This window comes from Patella vulgata, chromosome 2, assembly GCF_932274485.2.
Source record: "Patella vulgata chromosome 2, xgPatVulg1.2, whole genome shotgun sequence".
Lineage (NCBI taxonomy): Eukaryota > Metazoa > Mollusca > Gastropoda > Patellidae > Patella > Patella vulgata.
Genome location: NC_065880.2, coordinates 11,354,483 through 11,373,567, shown reverse-complemented (window position 1 = coordinate 11,373,567; position 19,085 = coordinate 11,354,483). Strand labels below are relative to the sequence as shown.

General features: G+C 36.4%; 1 protein-coding gene across 3 annotated transcripts in view; it reads right to left on the bottom strand.

The window, feature by feature from the left end:
* Positions 1–1,332: 1,332 nt before the first annotated feature.
* The window catches only part of LOC126809709 (uncharacterized), a 35,724-nt gene continuing 17,971 nt past the window's right edge, over positions 1,333–19,085 (bottom strand). For all 3 annotated transcript variants that reach the window (XM_050534444.2, XM_050534445.2, XM_050534446.2), the window contains exons 13-21: positions 18,890–19,006; positions 18,123–18,251; positions 12,112–12,204; positions 11,214–11,385; positions 10,175–10,246; positions 8,702–8,781; positions 7,780–7,848; positions 3,197–3,341; positions 1,333–2,077 (exon numbers count right to left, since the gene is read on the bottom strand). In XM_050534444.2, coding sequence (XP_050390401.2) covers positions 1,934–2,077; positions 3,197–3,341; positions 7,780–7,848; positions 8,702–8,781; positions 10,175–10,246; positions 11,214–11,385; positions 12,112–12,204; positions 18,123–18,251; positions 18,890–19,006 — 1,021 coding nt within the window. In that variant the 3' untranslated portion in view covers positions 1,333–1,933. The remainder of the gene's footprint in view (positions 2,078–3,196; positions 3,342–7,779; positions 7,849–8,701; positions 8,782–10,174; positions 10,247–11,213; positions 11,386–12,111; positions 12,205–18,122; positions 18,252–18,889; positions 19,007–19,085) is intronic.

Below are 19,085 nucleotides of genomic sequence, written 5' to 3'. Positions count from 1 at the left end.
TTTTCAAGACGATTGATTAAGAATTGTGGCCTGTAGGTGACACACAGACATAAAAAGAAAAGAAAATGGGCGTGGCTCTGCCCCTGGGGGTAAAAAAACAATAGGGGTCATCGTTAGGGTATAAGCAATTCATATGAAAAAATTTCAAGACAATTGATTAAGAATTGTGGTCTGTAGGCGACACACACACATAGAAAAAGAAAATGGGCGTGGCTTTGCCCCTGGGGGGTGGGCATGCACCCAAAACGATAGGGATGTTCCTGAGGGTACAAAGAATAAGTATGCAAAGTTTCAAGATGATACGTTAAGAAATGCGGCCTGTAGACGACAAACAAACAAATACAAAAATGGGCGTGGCTCTGCCCCGGGGAGGCGAGCATGCACTAAAAACAATAGGGATCATCCTTAGGGTATAAGGAATAAATATGTAAAGTTGATACGTTAAGAAATGCGGTCTGTAGATGACAAACAAATAAATAAATATAAGGAATGGGCGTGGCTCTGCCCCTGGGGGTCGGGCATGCACCAAAAACAATAGGGATCTTCCTTGGGGTATAAGGAATAAGTATACCAAGTTTGAAGAAAATCCAGTAAGAATTGCGCCCTGTAGGCGACACAAAGACACACGAAAAGAAAATGGGAAATGGGCGTGGCTCTGCCCCTGGGGGTTGGGCATGTACCCCAAACGATAGGGATGTTCCTTAGGGTACAAAGAATGTGTATGCAAGATTATAAGTTAAGAAATGTGGCCTGTAGACGACAAACAAACAAATACTAGAAATGGGCGTGGCTCTGCCCCTGGGGGTCGGGCATGCACCAAAAACAATAGGGATCTTCCTTGGGGTATAAGGAATAAGTATACCAAGTTTGAAGAAAATCCAGTAAGAATTGCGCCCTGTAGGCGACACAAAGACACACGAAAAGAAAATGGGCGTGGCTCTGCCCCTGGGGGTTGGGCATGCACCCCAAACGATAGGGATGTTCCTTAGGGTACAAAGAATGTGTATGCAAAGTTTCAAGATTATTAGTTAAGAAATGTGGCCTGTAGACGACAAACAAACAAATACTAGAAATGGGCGTGGCTCTGCCCCGGGGGGTCGGGCATGCACCAAAAACAATAGGGATCTTCCTTGGGGTATAAGGAATAAGTATACCAAGTTTGAAGAAAATCCATGAAGAATTGCGCCCTGTAGGCGAACCACAGACACACACACACACACACACACATACATACACACATACATACATACACACACACACACACACACACACACACACAGACAGGGGCGACGGCATAATACGTTCACATTATGAATGTGGACGTATAAAAATGGATATTCGAGACTATGTTTTTTCTCGGTTCAGAGTGGATCAATTTGTCTGAAATTTTCAGCAAATTCCCTTTATATTATCTTGATTTTAACTATCATAGTGGGAACTGCCAGCTCTTTATCTAATCTCCCATAATGTACAGTATCTTTAACAATGGTTTGATAAGTGTATACTATTGAACCACACAATGAAATTGTACCTTTGATGTGCCCTGATATTCTGTGATGTGATGTCACTATAATATTGAAATTAAGAGGTATTGATAACATAGCTCACATTAAATAATTCAAACACTTTTAAAAAGCTCTGAAAAACTCATGGTCAGATTCATTTACTTACATAACAAGTCGAACATTGTTTATGTTAATAAAACTCCAAATTTAAGATCTCTTTGAAATTTAGCACTCATCAAGTTTTCAACCAGAATATATTTCATTTCTCATCCATACATAATCATCTATAGGGTTCACTTTCTTATATATTCACAATATATACATAAAACTTATTTAATTTCACATTCAGTCATCTACTCCACTGTCCACTTTTAAATTCACTACTAGGAATATATCACAGATCAATGTCAATTCGTATTGACAGACTATCAGCTTTTTTTCTCTGGCCGTGGATAAAGTTCTTGTAATTTTAGCACCAAACTTTTAATCTCTTCTCGTTTTCTTGCGCAGACTTCTGAATGGAACCAGTAATCTAAACCCTTCATAGGAACAGTGAAATCCATAATAGGTGACTAAAATAACAATGTCAAATAAATTAATATAGTAAACAAAATGGGACTTAATGTTTTACTTATAAACAGGGAGCCATGGTGGCTAAGAGAGTAAGACACTAGCTCGCTAGTCTTGAGATCGGATCGCAGGTTTAATCCCTGTGTTGGTCAAGAAAGTTTGTGATTTTTCGGCGTGGTTTCTTCTTGTCAGTAGTGCAGGACAGAGGGTCTGACAAGGACAGCTGTTTAGTCGTTCAGATGGTACTAAAAACCAAGGTCCCATGTACAATATACACATTGGCATCCATGCAAAAGATCCCTTGGCAGTTGGAAAATTTATATGAGAGTAGGCAGTAGCCAGGAGATCTTTAATGTATTACCAATGGTAACCCTATACATGGTTCGCAGTTATTACGGTACACCCACTAACTCACTTGCCCCATGTTCAAAATAGCGATGGGCAAAATAGCCTGTGAAAAATATGATGTATGTAAACAAAAGATATATATATATATATACAGTTGCCCACATTAACTTATAATTCAAGAGATATTTAACTGTTGAGAAAAAGCACGATGCCACAGGGGAGCCATGGTGGTTCAGTGAGTAAGATGTTGGCTGACTAACCGGGAGGTTCCGTGTTCGGTCCTGGAGTTGGACCCAAGAAGGTCATTTTGAAATGTGTATGGTTGTCCACACGTAACATATAGACATAATTTTATGATAGAGATAGAGAAATGGGGTTTACCGTCCACTCGACACAAACTAAGACATTTCGGGACTAACATATGGTTCAATTTTATTTCAATAATTCGCTTGCGTGTAGGGGTCTTTAGCAGTGGGAGGAAACCGGAGGACTCGGGAGAAAAACCACGAGGTTGGACATGCGACCCTACTCCTTGCCACATACAACCAGGGAATCGAAACCACGCCAGTTGACTCAATGACAGACCTTATGATACAACGCACACGTGCTAACCATTCGGCCATCCAACCCCCCATTTTATGATAGAGCTTATGATGTATGTATCTTAACAATTTTCCGAGACCTGCTTAAATTTTAGAATTTCTGGCCAAAGAATATCTGAAAGTCTCCAGATATAAATAGATGTTTGATAAGTATATGTTAATAATATTTACCTGAAAGAAACTCTCGACATATTGTAATACATATATACCACAGTCACTATAATTATTCTGTTGTGGTACTTTTGGTGAACTACCACGAAAATCTTTAAAATTTCTCTCTGTATCTTTTTTAATACTCCACTCTACTTGTAAATACCTGCAATACACAATAAACACTTTTAATATATTACATAGCAACAAAATACAATCTCACATAAATATAAATATAAATATATGAGAGAGAGAGAGAGAGAGACGGGCCAGTTACAACCCCCCAAGAATCAAAACCACCCCCATTGATTCAATGACAGACCTTCTGATACAACATGTACAGTACGCTTCAGGCGGAAGTATGAAAATAGTCCTTGTGGGCGTTTTTTCGCGGTGTTTTACCCATATACACTCCGCGGAATTAGAGACGTTCTGGGCGGAAAAAAGTCCGTGAAAATATAAAATTCGCAGTGGATTATCGCCCGCGAAAATATTAAATTCGCGGCGGATTATAGTCGGTGGAAATATCAAATTCGCGGCGGATTATAGTCCATAGTGATTTGAAATAGTCAGAGTAATTTAGTCCATATTGCCACAACGTTATTAGAAAGAAACAAATATTTAATGGAACGATATCACGAGTATATTAGTCGTTTTAGTTCACCGGTAATTCATATATTCATAATACTCTTTTCAAATTCCGTTTTGATTATTAACTAAAGTGTACCAATGTATTATTGTATTCATATCCTAAAATGTCCGTTATGTTCTAATTCGTGAATCACACCATAAAGCACAGACACATAGCAATTTTCTATGTCATTAGTTGATCCGACAAGCAGACAATGAAACCATGTTTCGTGAATTCTGATAACAATGTCTGAAAATGGACGACAATAAACATATATAGAAGGCAGCGATTTGCACGTAGGTGTTTTAAAATATGCTGTTTTTTTATAGACTGATTTATTATCCGTTTTAATTATGAACAACAATTTAACGATATTCGTAGAAATAAACGAATTAGCATAAATTGCTAGGAAGGAATATTTTCTCCTTTAACGGTAATTCAATTAAAATGACGATTCGGCTCCCAACGTTCAATATATACATGTACTTTATGTCCCCAAAATTAAAAGTCATATTGGATAGAAGCTGAAAGATTGTTTACTTATTTCAGTTTCGTATTTGACTTTACAGATTCCCCATTCCCCACATTGCAAAACAGATCAACACGTCAAATCGTTTCAGTTACAGGTATAAGGCTTAAAAATATCATGTCTTAAATAGCCCCTTCAAATATTTCTTTTTATACTTTAACTTATAAATGCAACACACAAACTGCTTACCGTATTTATACAGTTGACGATAAATATCCTAAATAATAATCCGGTTCGGTTTCTTTCCAATAATTATCAATGAACATATCGAAGAACCTTTAATAAAACACCTAACAACCAGATCTTATGAATGGGATCTTGTCCGGACAGAACTTAGATTAATAGTAACTGATCAAAGAGTGAACATCAAACAGAACAAAGGAAATTGCCTCACAAAAAAGCATGCGTTAGTTATAAGGGATGATTTGTGTGCCAAATTAAAAATATTATCACCGACAGGGGTTCACTAGTCCGCCGCTATAAGAAATACTATAATGTGGGTATCAATAAACCTAACCCTAACTCAACCCTAATGATAGATATCGGTGGACTAATGAACCCTAACCCAACCCTAACCCTAAATAAAGATATCGGAACCCTAACCTAACCCTAATTCATCGTAGCCTGTTAGTAATTTAGCCGTGACAACCGCACCTATTTAGTGTGAAAATCCAGTTTGTTCGCGTCCAAATTGTAATTATTCTTTATTAATGAAGTCAACTATTTTGGGAAATGATTACCTACTGACAATTCAGAATGAAAGTATTGTCTACAAGACTACGACATGGTAACAATTTGTTGTTAAAGGGGCTTCTATTGTAGTCAATTATCAATTCCCTTTGATGACACATGCGAATTCACATAATTTGGAAACTTGATTGACAGTATGCATTGACTCAGACTCTTTGGTGCCGAAATGAATAGGTCGTCATGGTATTATGTACATGTTTGCGTCAAGGTTGACGTTGACTTCTGGCGAGGTGTGCATTTAATTCATTTGTGATTTAAATCCGAAGATATAATACTTCAGGTGTGATTTACCGATTTACAATGCATTGTGAAACTTATTTGTCAGAATGGGAATGGATATTTTAATGGACAAAACCTTTCGCCCACGGTAAGACCAACATCTATGTGTATAAATTTTGAAATTTTCGTAATTTGAACGAGTTTGAATGTCTTAAAAATGTCGAACATATTGATGAAGTAATGAATCGTACAGCCATAACTCTGTTTATTATATTATATAAAAGCCTGCCAATTTTTGATATTTGTTATATTTTCAATGTAATACAGCAAAATCTGTGTGTCTAACCGTGTTAAATTAACAATCTTTTTTTTGCATGCCTTATTAGCTGATATTCGACTACGATATGATGACTGCGGTGCAATTGCACTATAAATAAACCTAGCTATTTTAAAACATTTACATGTACGGATGTGCTGACTGTACATGCATGGAAAGTCCGACTTAAAGGGGCACGGTGCGATATAAGGGATGGTTTTTGTGCCAAATTAAAAAAAATATCACCACCGGTTCAACGAATGATTTTAACAGAATATGTCACCTGCGAATATGATGATTAAGTATTCTTTTCACACGGCGCATACGCTAACCTTTAAGTCTGTACCGATTCAAAAATTGAATTATCTTTTATATCCACATTTTTAAATCCCGAGTTTTATCGTAAATAAAATTAATAGAAAGTATTGTTTACAAGAATACGACATGGTAACAATTTGTTGTTAAAGGGGCTTCTATTTTAGTCAATTATCAATTTCTTTTGATGACACGTGTGAATTCACGTAATTAATTAGGAATCTTGACTGACGGTATGCATTGACCCAGACTCTTTGGTGCCGAAATCAAGGTATTATCCGACTGATACATGTGTTCAGCAAGGTTGACGGTGACTTCTGGCTATGTGTGCTTGAAAACAGGAGATGAAGGCATATATTACTTGTTCGGGTGTGATTTATAAATTTAAAATGCATTTTGTGACATATTTGTCCGAATGAAAATGGCTATTTCGATGGACAAAACTTTCGCTAACGGTAAGACCAGCATCTATGTGTGTAAACTTTGAAATTTTCGTAATTTGAATGAGTTTTAAATAGAAGATCGATGCAAGTCTTAAAAATGTCGAACATATTGATGAAGTAATTTACGGTACAGCCATAATTCTGTTAATTTTATTATTTAAAAGCCTGTTTGATTTTTGTTATTTTTCAATATAAGCCAGTAAAATCTGCGTGTCTAACCGTGTTAAATTAACAATCTTTCTTTTGGCATGCCGATATTCGACTACGATATCACTGCCGTGGAATCGCACGATAAATAAACCCATTTCAAACCAGCTATGGATGTGCCGACTGTACATGCGTGGGAAGTCCGACTTTTTAAAATTTCGCGGTGGGCGGCGGATTAAAATAATCGCGGAGGTCGGCGGTTTATTTAAATTCGCGGCGGAATTTTGAGCGTGGCCAGAGCGGATTGATTAACTGACGTCCGCGATTTTTCATTTCCGCTCAGGTCGGACCTCGGGGAAATTTAGTAGTTCCGCTTGAAGTGTACTGTACGCGCTAATCATACAGCCATCCAACCCCCCATATAAATACATTAAATTCCAAGGTAGTGATGAATAAACCTTTCACTGGAAGTGGTAGAAGGATGGAAGACACTCTGTAACCCTGGATCTTAGTGATTTGGTCGGGGGAAGAACAGGAAAAAAATCCTAGTAAAAAATCTAAATAAATTAATCCCCGAGCAACAACATTGTGTGACGTATAATGGTTTAATCCAGGAGGTGTTTCAGGATTTATAAATATATATGAAATGGGAGATGTGACAGACTTAAAGGAGCCGCTAATATTTAGGAACTAGTGTAATAATGTAATATGAATGTATATAATCTGATTTACATTCAATCGTTACCATTTTTACTCTAATTTCAAATTAGTTATGTTCGGCGAAATATGCCAGCTCAGTCTCAATCGAATGGCAATCTCTATCGCCTGGTTATTCCAGTCTACACTGATAGTATTTATTGCGCATGCTCTCCAGATAAGAATATGATGTCAGCATTTGACTTGACATGTGGAATATGTCTAGCTTCGTTCTTAGAGTCCCTTGTTACAAATGGTGCTGAAACGCATTATGGTACACGAATGGTAAAATGTTTATTCTGTCTTAAATATTGGATATCAGAAGCCCATCTTTTCCCGGTAAGTCCACAACACTAATGCTGATTTAAATTGACAAATAATACGTGTTTTCAGTATCAAAGACTTTTGAATAATATTGAGACTTTGCTATTTTAAGATTTGTCTTAATTTCTACCAGACTGCAGTGTTTTCAACTTATGGATTTTTCAAACCAAACTATTGAGTGAGTTTTTAATAGCACAGGATTAATGTTATTTCATAAAGGATAACATCACTTACTCTTTAAGAGTTTTACAAACAGAAGCTCTTGATGGACCAGCCAATGAATCAAATATCAGAATACATGGCCTGAAATAAACAATAGTCAATAATCATTAAATAGTTATCATAATACAACATACTTCTAATTTATGCATTTCATTTTCCGACGTGGTTTCCCCTTGTCAGTGGTGCAAGACGGAGGGCCTGACAAGGACAGCTGTCCAGTCGTTCTGATGGAACGAATAACCGAGGTCTCCTGTATACATTGGCTTGCACGTAAAAGATCCCTTGGCAGTTGGAATTTGATATAAGAGTAGGCCATAGTCCCCCTGCCCAGGCAAAATTTCCCTCATAGCACACTGTATGGCACATACCCGTCTTCATTAACCAAGTCGGAGCAGAACAGTAGGATATTAAAACCCATTTCAGGCAACAAATCATATGCCCACACTTGTGAAGGTGATGTTACTAGTTGGTTTCTTTTTAGAAACATTCATGCTTTCTTTGATTAATTTGAAAAGTTTAAAGATACGTTGTGGGAGATTAGATAAAGTCCTGGCAGTTCTCACAATAATAGTTAAAAACTAGATAATGTAAAGGCAATTTGCTGAAAATTTCAGTCAAATTGATCCACTCTGAAGCAAGATTTTAGCGATTGAATTTTCGACCTAGCCTCTCTCATCATTACTAAAGTCGGTACGACAAAAAACATAGTCTCGATTATCCATTTCAGGATTTAATCATGGATGGGCGTTGAGCAGCAGATCAGATCCTAATCCAGTAAATATCCCAGTCTAGCGATGACATCGAGAGTTGAATATGGTCTGGATAAGTTAATTAATGTCTAATTAATAATTTAGATAACATTTCAGGCCTAAAGAAAGACCTGAAATAGGCAGATTTAGCTCTTGCATAATGTATGTTTAAATAAACAACTTACTGTTTTTTTCCTAAACAGTATTCTCTATTACATGATTCTTCAATGCATTTTTCTGGATCTAGTGGAATTCCTGTTATAACCTATAAAAATAAACGTTGTAAAACATGCCAAATTATTACCATATTAATGTGTTCTTAAGTTCTAAAGCTATTGAATTGAAAATGGCACAAGTAGTTAGGAAGTGTAATAAACAAGGGAAAACTAAAATTACAAAAAAAAAAAAAAAAAAAAAAAAATGTTACTAGGGTAACACATTTTTTGGGAAAAAGTATGAAAAATGTTGGTACACCATTTCTCTGGCACTAATAAAGATAAATTTCTCATTTTAGGACGAGTTTTTCTCTATAATTTTCATAGTTTCTTGGAAAACGGTAGTTTAAAACATTTGCCTAACCACAATATTTTGTGGGGGGTTAGATGGCTGAATGGTTAGCGTACGCGCGCTGTATCATAAAAGTCTGTCATTGAGTCGACTGGCGTGGTTTCGAATCCGCGGTTGTACGTGACAAGGAGTAGGGTCGCCTGTCCAATCTCGTAGGTTTTTTCCGGGTCCTCCGGTTTCCCTCCCACTGCTAAAGACCCCTATGTGCAAGCGAATTATTGAAATAAAATTAAAAACTATATGTTAGTCCCGAAATGACCTAGTTTGTGTCGAGTGGACATTAAACCCCATTTCTCTCTCTCTCTTTCACAATATTTTGTCTTTTGAGAAATATTTTGATAATATTAATGATAATTCAAATTGCTTTCTGTCTCATTTGTTTATATATCCTGCAAATTTAGTGAAGATATCATAATTAGTTACAGAGATATAGTGTACCTACACTTTTCATAAATTTTCCCCCAAAAATGGGTTACCCTGGCAACAACTTTTTTTTAAAAGTTACTTTTCCCTTCTTTATTACATTTCCTAACTACTTGTACCATTTTCAATACAATACCTTTACAATTTCAGAACAAGAATTTTTGGGTAGCCTCCCCCCCCCCCCTTAATTTTACTACTGAATGCTAATTATGCCTTTACCCGACATGGTATCGTTCAATTGAAATAGGTCATTTTGAGACTAACATATGGTTCGATGTTATTTAAATAATTCGCTTGCGCGTAGGGGTCTTTAGCAATGACAGGAAACCAGAGGGCCCGGAGAAAACCCATAAGCTTGGACAGACGACCCTACTCCTTATCACATACAACTGTGGATTTGAAACCATGTCAGTTGACTCAATGACACCCTAACCATTCGGTCATCCAACCCCCACACCCCCGACAAGGAGTAGAGTTGCCTGTCCAACCTCATGGGTTTTCTCTGAGTCTTCTGGTTTCCTTTCACTGCTAAAGAACCCTATGTACAAGCGAATTATTGAAATGAAAATTAAAACCATAAGTTAGTCCCAAAATGACCAAGCACTAAACTGCATTTTTCTCTCTCTCTCTCTTTCCTGCGTATCTTATAGATAAAACAATAGGCTCACCTTGGATGGAGTTGAATTCTCAGCCTCCATGGGCGTTTCTTCTTCTGGTTTTGGTTCCACAGGATTATTGGCCTGTAATAATCAATCCATACATGATTTATTTATTACACCATTTTCGGAGGGCCTGACAAGGACAGCTGTCTAGTCGTTCGGATGGGACGGAAAACCGAGGTCTCGTGTACACATTGGCGTGCACGTAAAAGATCCCTCGACAGTTGAAATTCGATATAAGAGTAGGCCGTAGTGCCGCTGCCCGGGCAAAATTTCCCTCATAGCACACTGTATTGCGTATGCCCGTCTTCATTAGCCCAGTTTAGGAGCAGAAAAGTAGGACGTTAAACCCCATTTCATTTTATTACACCATTTTTATAAAATTCAAACATATATCATATAAATGAAAGGGGCTAAACTTCTAATTCAATATTTTCCATAAAATTCAAAATTAAAAACACAATTTAAAATTCAATATTAGTGATTATTTTCCATATAAATTGTGTTTTTAGAAAAATTAAAGATACATTATGTAAGATTTAGATAAAGAACCAGCCATTCTTTCTATAATAGTTCGAAAGTAGATGATGTAAAATGAATAATTTGAAAATTTCATTCAAATTACTCTATTGCAAGCGAAGATATTAGCCTTTGAAGGTTTGACAGATGTGTGCAATAATTTCAACCACCGTACTGTTTGTTCGAAGGTAAGTCTTGGTCCTCCATATTTGATTAAATCAAAGTATCGCTGAACCATTCTAATCTATTTAATATCGGAGAAATCTGATGCCATCGAGAGTTGATTAAGGCCTGGATCAGTTAATTAATGTCTAATTAATAATAATTTAGATAACATTTAAGGCCTAAAGAAAGACCTGCAATAGGCAGATTTACCTCTTGCATGTTTAATGTTTGTTTTCTGTCATACAATGTATGGTATACTGACTTTATTATCTGCCTTCTAATAAATTATACCAGTGGCTTCTGTTGGCTTGTTCTAAAATATGATCTGATGTTGAGGAATAAACATATAGTGAAGTGTACTTACACTGTCTTGACTAGATTCTTCTCCTGTTGATTGAGCTACTGTTGGAGGGGATGTTGAATCTGGTGAAGCAGGAGGTGGTGGTGGAGGCACCTTTAATGGGACTGGTAAAAATGGACAAAACTGTGGTTCCTCTAATCCAGGAAAACAAATGATGGCTAAAAACCAATGAGAACTGAAAAACAAACATAAAATAGAAAATTAACATATTTTACAAGAGATGCTTTAAAGACATTGCAAATAGTCCAAAACAGATAAATTAATAACTACTGATGATACACACCTATTTCCAATTTTTGGTTTTATTTTAAAGATACTTTCCCGCGTACAAACTGTGTGATTTGATGATATATTTGGACTAAAAAGCATGTTCAAACTAATTAATCTATCAAAAATTTGCTTCAAATCCCTCTTGAAACTTTGAATTCGTCAGGAGATACCGCAAGCTATAAATAAACTGTTATTAGACGCCATGTCAGTCAGCTTAATTTATTGAGGGAGGGCCCAATTTTCAGAATGTATTTTTCGTTACTTATTGTCCATTTATCATACATATTGAGGTCTAAGTAAATTCTTAATTATTTTCTATAAACTAAATTTTCCGCCATTTAATTGCAGAGTCTTTTGCACATTAACACCCCTCAATGTTCCCCAAACCGCCTAACCATTTGATCAAGAAATAAGAACCGCTCCCTCAGTCAAGCTAGCACACAATAAGCTGGCAGACAACAACAGTCTGTGATACATTTTTGCCCAGTGCTTGCCCAATGGGTGTTTTTGGGTAATCCAGTATTTTCCTAGTATACTTTCCATATATACCAAATTTGCCATACTTTTACTGGAAATAACCAACCGATAATACTTTTGGGACAATTCAACTTTAAACAAATCAGATACTTACTGTTCATTGATTGGTACAATAATAAAGTCTTTTTCAAACAGATCAACATGTCTTGTCCATGTTTTGACTTTGGAATGTCGCTTTACATGTGGTCTGTAATACAAGAAGATATATTAATAATCCCAAGAAGAAGACGATAAAATCTCACACACGATAGAAAAGAGGGGCGGAAGGGTCCCCATAACAGTGCAGGCAAGTTTGGATCTCAGTGATGCATCCGAGGAAAAACCGGAACCAATCCTTGTAAATAAATCATAGTAAAAATTCCCGGTAACAAACTTGACAAAACTGTGTGGATATAAAAAGGATTTATCCAGGACGCGTATCGGGCGTTCGCCATTTATCAACTGGTTACAAAAATAAGCCTGTTACGGGCATATATAGACAATAGAATTATTGTGCATGCAATCAGCCCAATATTATTTAACATGATGATAAATGACCTTCCTAGCTACGGGGGGAAGGGCACTGAATCCGCACTATTTGCTGACGACAGCTCGTTCTGGAAAGCTTCAAATAACATAGGCATAATCAAAAAATCGCTTCAATATACCCTAAAACAAATCTCAAAATGGGCAAACGATTGGGGTTTTAAAATCTCAGAAGGGAAAACAGTGGCAATGCTGTTTCACCCGACTGACACTAACAGGAAAATCGACTTAAGTCTTAACGGCTCAAAAATTGAATTTAAATCAGAAGCCAAATTTTTAGGAATGACATTCGATTCAAAACTTTCCTGGAAAGCACATATAGATAGCGTAGTAAGTCGCACATCAAAAACACTCAATTTAATGAAATACATCAGAGGAATGGAATGGGGCGCAAGCAGAAGTACTCTTATGCTAATATACAGAGCACTCATCCGCTCGGTAATCGACTACGGATGTCTAGCTTATGCAAATGCAAGTGATGCACAGCTCAATAAATTAAACATAATACAAGGAAAGGCATTAAGACTAGCCACAAGAGCCGCAATAGGAACCAAAACAGTTGCCCTTCTACAAGAGATGGGAGAACTCCCGCTTGATCTTAGACGAGAGGAACTGTCACTCAAGTATTGGGGCAAACTGCAAATGCTAAAAGAAAAATGTCCGACATATAAGTGCCTCCAACAATTCAAACGAATAGGCTATAGGAAAAATACGCGTCCTATGACATTCGGGCAAATGTCAAACGATGTCTTAAATAAACACGGTTTAAAAGGGACAATAATAGAAACAAAAACTTATCCCGTCACTCCACCCTGGCAATTAAGCAATCCAATCATCAATACGCACCTAATCAACGTTACAAACAAACACGATAATCCCATAGAGGCTAGAGCACTAACACTAGAGCTGATAGACACAAAATGGGCAGACTATATTAAAATCTATACAGATGGGTCGAAAAATAATACACAGGGACTAACAGGGTACGGCATTTTCATCCCAAAAGCAAAGCTAAACATCAAGAAAAGGATACCAGAACATTGCTCTGTGTACACCGCAGAATTGATGGCCATCAAAACTGCAATAGAATGGCTTGCCACCCAAAAACACCAAAAAGCCGTTATCCTATCAGACTCCCTAAGTAGCATTAAATCCATCGAATCAGACTATTCCAAAAGCAGACAGGACATAATCCACCAAATTAGGTATATTATTCAAACAATAAAGAATAACGGAAGAGAGGTAGTCCTTGCATACAGCACTCAAGAATTCACAAGCATAGCCAAAGATAAAATTAAAAATGCATGGAAAACCTGTCTAAAACAAGAGAATACTCATCGCTATCAAATTGATAGCAATCTTGTAGACAAGGTTTACACCAATCATCCATCAATCAAAATATGCAAACTCATCACGAGGCTTAAAACGATAAACGTAATAAAAGACTTCACCTTCAATCCAATTAAATGCCCATGTGGACAAATCGCGACCACGTCTCACCTGCTAATTGACTGCAATCAATTGAGCAAAGAACGTCAATCTGTAATTAAGAATCTAGCAGAGAGGGGAAACACCCTCTGTCTCAAATCACTCCTTTCTCCACAACCCGACGATAGACACTGGACATCACAACTTGTCTGGGATTTTATTGAGAACATAGGGATGACCAAATATATAAAATAATGAATATAATCAATTAAAGAGTAGGGTGGAGCGCAAAAATGTCCTCTAGAAGGAAGCGTAAACCGCCCTACACAACTAATATAACTCCGATATATATAAAATACTGAATTTAATCAGTTAACAGTAGGGTCGAGCGCAAAAATGTCCTCTAGAAGGAAGCGTAAACCGCCCTACATAACTAAGGCCACACAAAATAAATGTCTTGTTTCTCGAGCAACTGACAGCTGAAACTGTAGGGAGGGAGGGCGGTTTCTTTTTTTTTTTTACTCATTGATGGTGCAAAATAAAATTTGGCTATTGCTGAAAATTGTTGGGGCGGGAGGGCGGTCTTTCTTTTTTTTTTTTTTTTAAATGAGAAAGTCATTACTTGTTTACGTTTTTGCTTTCCGTTATATTCAACTTTATTGTACATACTTAAAACATAAACCCAAAATCAAGTCTACTAAAACACTGAGACTGAACACTGACTGAAAGGAAAATAATTTTCCATATTTAATTCACATAATTGAAATTGGTTTAAAATAAAATTCCATACGACTATGTAATAGCCCTCCATAAAGACAACAATATTTTTAAAAACTAAGCCTCTTTCACCAGGTGTATCAAAAATAATAATCATGGTAAACAGTATTTAAAACTAAATCTAGTATCGCCGGTTTATTTATAATTATTTACCGAATTCCAACCAATGCATGTCACACCGTGTCATCGGTATTGGAGATTGCCGGAAATACTGTTTCTTGGGATATTCGGTGTGTTTCTCAGGATATTCGGTGTTCTATCCGGTGTTTATATTGAATGACTATTTAAATCTAACTAACAACTGGTCAGTAAAACCATCAAATCGGTAATCCAATTATTATTTTCCGGATTATCGAAACTACCGTAAATGTGCTAATAATGACCCAGATTCTAAGGTATGCATTATGACGACTATCGTCATCGTATCGTATCGTATTCTTAGCTATAATTAATTAACCTGTTCTACGGTTCATTATTTTATCAATAGGATTTTCCAAACAAGGACCGACTGAAGCCGGCAATATTGAGCCGATTACGATCGAATGATTGAAATATTGTCGCCAATGACTTTTAACACGAATCAAATTCTAGTTTATCAGGGGAGGTAATTAATATCACGTGATACAAAATGGAGGTTCTTTCGATATCAATAAAAAAGGCAAATCTGCCAAACTTCGCCATTGTTCGGATAAAAAAGACAGCATGTTCATCTGAATCAGTTTTAATACATTTGAATAGATATACATGTATGGCGGATGTAGGTACATGCGGGATATTTTTTTTACGACTTGCTTGTCGATGTGCGGGCGGGCGTTACATATTTATTTTTTTTCATCAAGACTAATAAATAGACTGCACGCGCAACCAATTTTGCGTGCGGGCGGTGCCCGAGAAACAAGTTATTTTATTTGTGTTGCCTAATATAACTCCGATATATATAAAATAATGAACTTAATCATTTAACAGTAGGGTGGAGCGCAAAAATGTCCTCTAGAAGGAAGCGTAAACCGCCCTACACAACTAATATAACTCCGATATAATTAATAAATCAACTAATAAAACCAACTAACAGTAGGATGGAGCGCAAAAATGTCCTCTAGAAGGAAGCGTAAACCGCCTTACACAACTAATATAACTCAGATAAAATTAATAAACCAACTAAAACCAATCAATTAACAGTATGGTGAAGCGCAAAAATGTCCTCTAGAAGGAAGCGTAAACCTCCCTACATCTATAATACAACCACTAATCTACCAACTAATAAAACCAATCAATTAACAGTAGGGTGGAGCGCAAAAATGTCCTCTAGAAGGAAGCGTAAACCTCCCCACATCTATAATAAAACCATTAATCTACCAACTAATAAAACCAATTAATCAACAGTAGGATGGAGCGCAAAAATGTCCTCTAGAAGGAAGCGTAAACCTCCCTACATTTATAATAAAACCACTAATCTACCATTAACATAATTCATGAGTAATTTATTATTCTCATTATTACCATTAATATCTATTTATTATTCTTATTATTTATCTGCAATTCAGTTAACACTCTATTTTCTTTTACTCTCACTTATTATTTTTATTATTAGTTTAAAATGATTCCCCGCCCCCCCCCCCCCACGAAGCCTTACTAGACGAAATAACCAAAAAATCACAGTAAGATCAGATACTCTCTTTTCTCTAGCTTTCTTTTTCAGGTGCTGGATTCTTCCTTCAGAGAACCAACAATAAAAGGAATGAATAACATAAATAAAGATGTAAAAACGCTACCATACCGGACAACATACCCAAATGGAAGGAAGAATGGACCAGGACTCAAACTCACCAACAAAGCCCCAAGGTAGAGTTGCACCGCCCTGCCATTCTACCGGACAGAACGACCAGACCAACCCAATCGACCCAAAATATATATATATGTACATAATATGTCTATGTCTGTGAAAATGTCCGTCTTTGTCCATGTCTGTTCCGTCAAATCGCATGTTTGTAAATGTCTACTGGCACCTGTTTCGTCCTTTGCACATGTTATCCTACTGTTGTTTATTGTCCTATGTACATATATATGAAAACCTAACCATCCTAATATTTCTCACTAATCACATTGTAAATTAATGCACCTTGTACACATAACACGTCATTGTCTGCGATATCACCTCGGTGGAAGCGGACGTAAAATACAACTAACACTAACTAACTAATTGCGCATGCACATAACGATGATGATTATTTAATCCCTATACAAATTTGTCTATTTTAATGATTATTTTTCTAATCCCAGTATAGGGATTATTATTTTCATTTTTATAATCCCAGTATAGGGATTAAATAATCATCAACGTTATGCGCATGCGCAATAATTCTATTGTCTATATATACCCGTAACAGGGAAATTTTGCCCAAGCTGCGGCACTATGGCCTACTCTTACAACAAATTCCAACTGCCAAGGGATCTTTTACGTGCACAACAATGTATCCAAACGACTAGAGAGTTGCCCTTGCAGGCCCCTCGTCCTGCACCACTGACAAGGGGAAACCACATCGGAAAATCCTGATGAATGTTCTCAGCCAATGTAGGGATTGAACACGTGACCTCCAGGCATTAAACATATAATATACTTGAGCCAAAAACATTGAACAGACATGACTTGGCAAGGATGGACATGACTTGTTTCACTGAAAACTTTTTGGACCAGGAACAGGTCGCTAACTGCTACTCATCTTGTTCTTGTTCTTCTTGGGGTGACGCTCTTTGAAAAAGCCTAAAGCTCCACAATCTGGTTAAAACACAGATCCTATTTCGTTTCGTTTTTACAGTTCAAAATTTCATTTTACTTGTCTTTACTACACTTGGATCTGGAAGGGATAAGCCAATGAAACGGTCTGTTACGGCGAGCTTTAGGTGTCTTTTTCACGGAACTGTGGGTAATCCACTAGTAACATCAATGCTGATTGGTTAATCAAATGTCTGACGTCATAGGGTCATAAGTCTATCTTTTGACCCCTGAAGTGACCTATCGCTATAACTTGTCAGAACTTCATGTAGTGTAGGCCATCGAAAGTTTAAAAAAACGAAAAGAAATATAGATCTGTATTTTAATCAGATTGAAAGCTCCATCAAGTTTGATAAACATGAACATTGGTATGCTTGTTCTTTGAACAATTGGAGGGTCTAGAGCACAAGTGATCTAACAACCAACTAAAATGGTTGGTAGTTAGATCACTTGTGCTCTAGACCCTCCAATTGTGCATCGATTTGGGGAAATAGATTTTTGAATTTCATCTAACAACATGGTCAGTTCCCGGTCCATAGTATGATCATACTTGTTTTTACAATTGCTGCCAACCAAGGGAAGTAACCTAATTCTTGACTTACTGTTTATTAATATCTGCAGTAGATTCAGACATTTTAGGTAGCCTGTGAGTTAATCTTTTGTAGAAAAATGAACTAAAGATGTGAGTTCTCTGTTTATCCTTTTCACTCAATTTTTCTAATAATAAATATCTTCAATAAAAAATAATATATAAATATAACTATTATATTATATAACTAATAATAAATATCTACAATAAAAAAAATAAAATATAAATATACCTATTATATTACATATCGTCGATGAAGTTTCAAAAGGGTTTATCTAAGAATTTCTAAAGATTAAGAAATAGAACCTTTTGCATTTCAAAATCTCCACAAATCAAGATACAACATTTGGACACATGATACCCAGAGCAGTTCTAATTGTAACTGGCGGAGATACACAGCTTAGAAAGAAATGTGCATATTAATTGGGAGATTTTAAAAATGCAAAAAAGTGTATTTGACTAATTTTCCAAAATACACCCTTTTGACACTTCACCGACGATATATACATGTATTTTATATCCTATTCCCCATTTTATCAATATGATCGGCCATGAATGTCATATGGTTCAATTTTATTTCAAGATTTCGCTTGCAAGTAGGGGCCTTTAGCAGTGGATGGAAACCGAAGGACCCGGAGAAAACCCTACTCCATATCACATACAACCTGGGAATCGAAACCACGCCAGTTGACACAATGACAGACCTTATGATACAACGTGCTCGCACTAACCATTAATGTCATTATATATCAAACAATCATTATAATTTGAAATACTTACTTTAAATAAAAGTCAATAATGACATCATTGAGAAATTCCCCATCATTTAAACAGTAGAGATCTTCGTTGGTAATAGTTAAAGCACCTTTAGCTGGTGGTGGAGGGTATGTTAATAATCTACAAAATAATCATACATATATAATCCATTATTATCTTTTTACTGATTCAATTGAATTTACCTGTGGAGAGAGAGAGA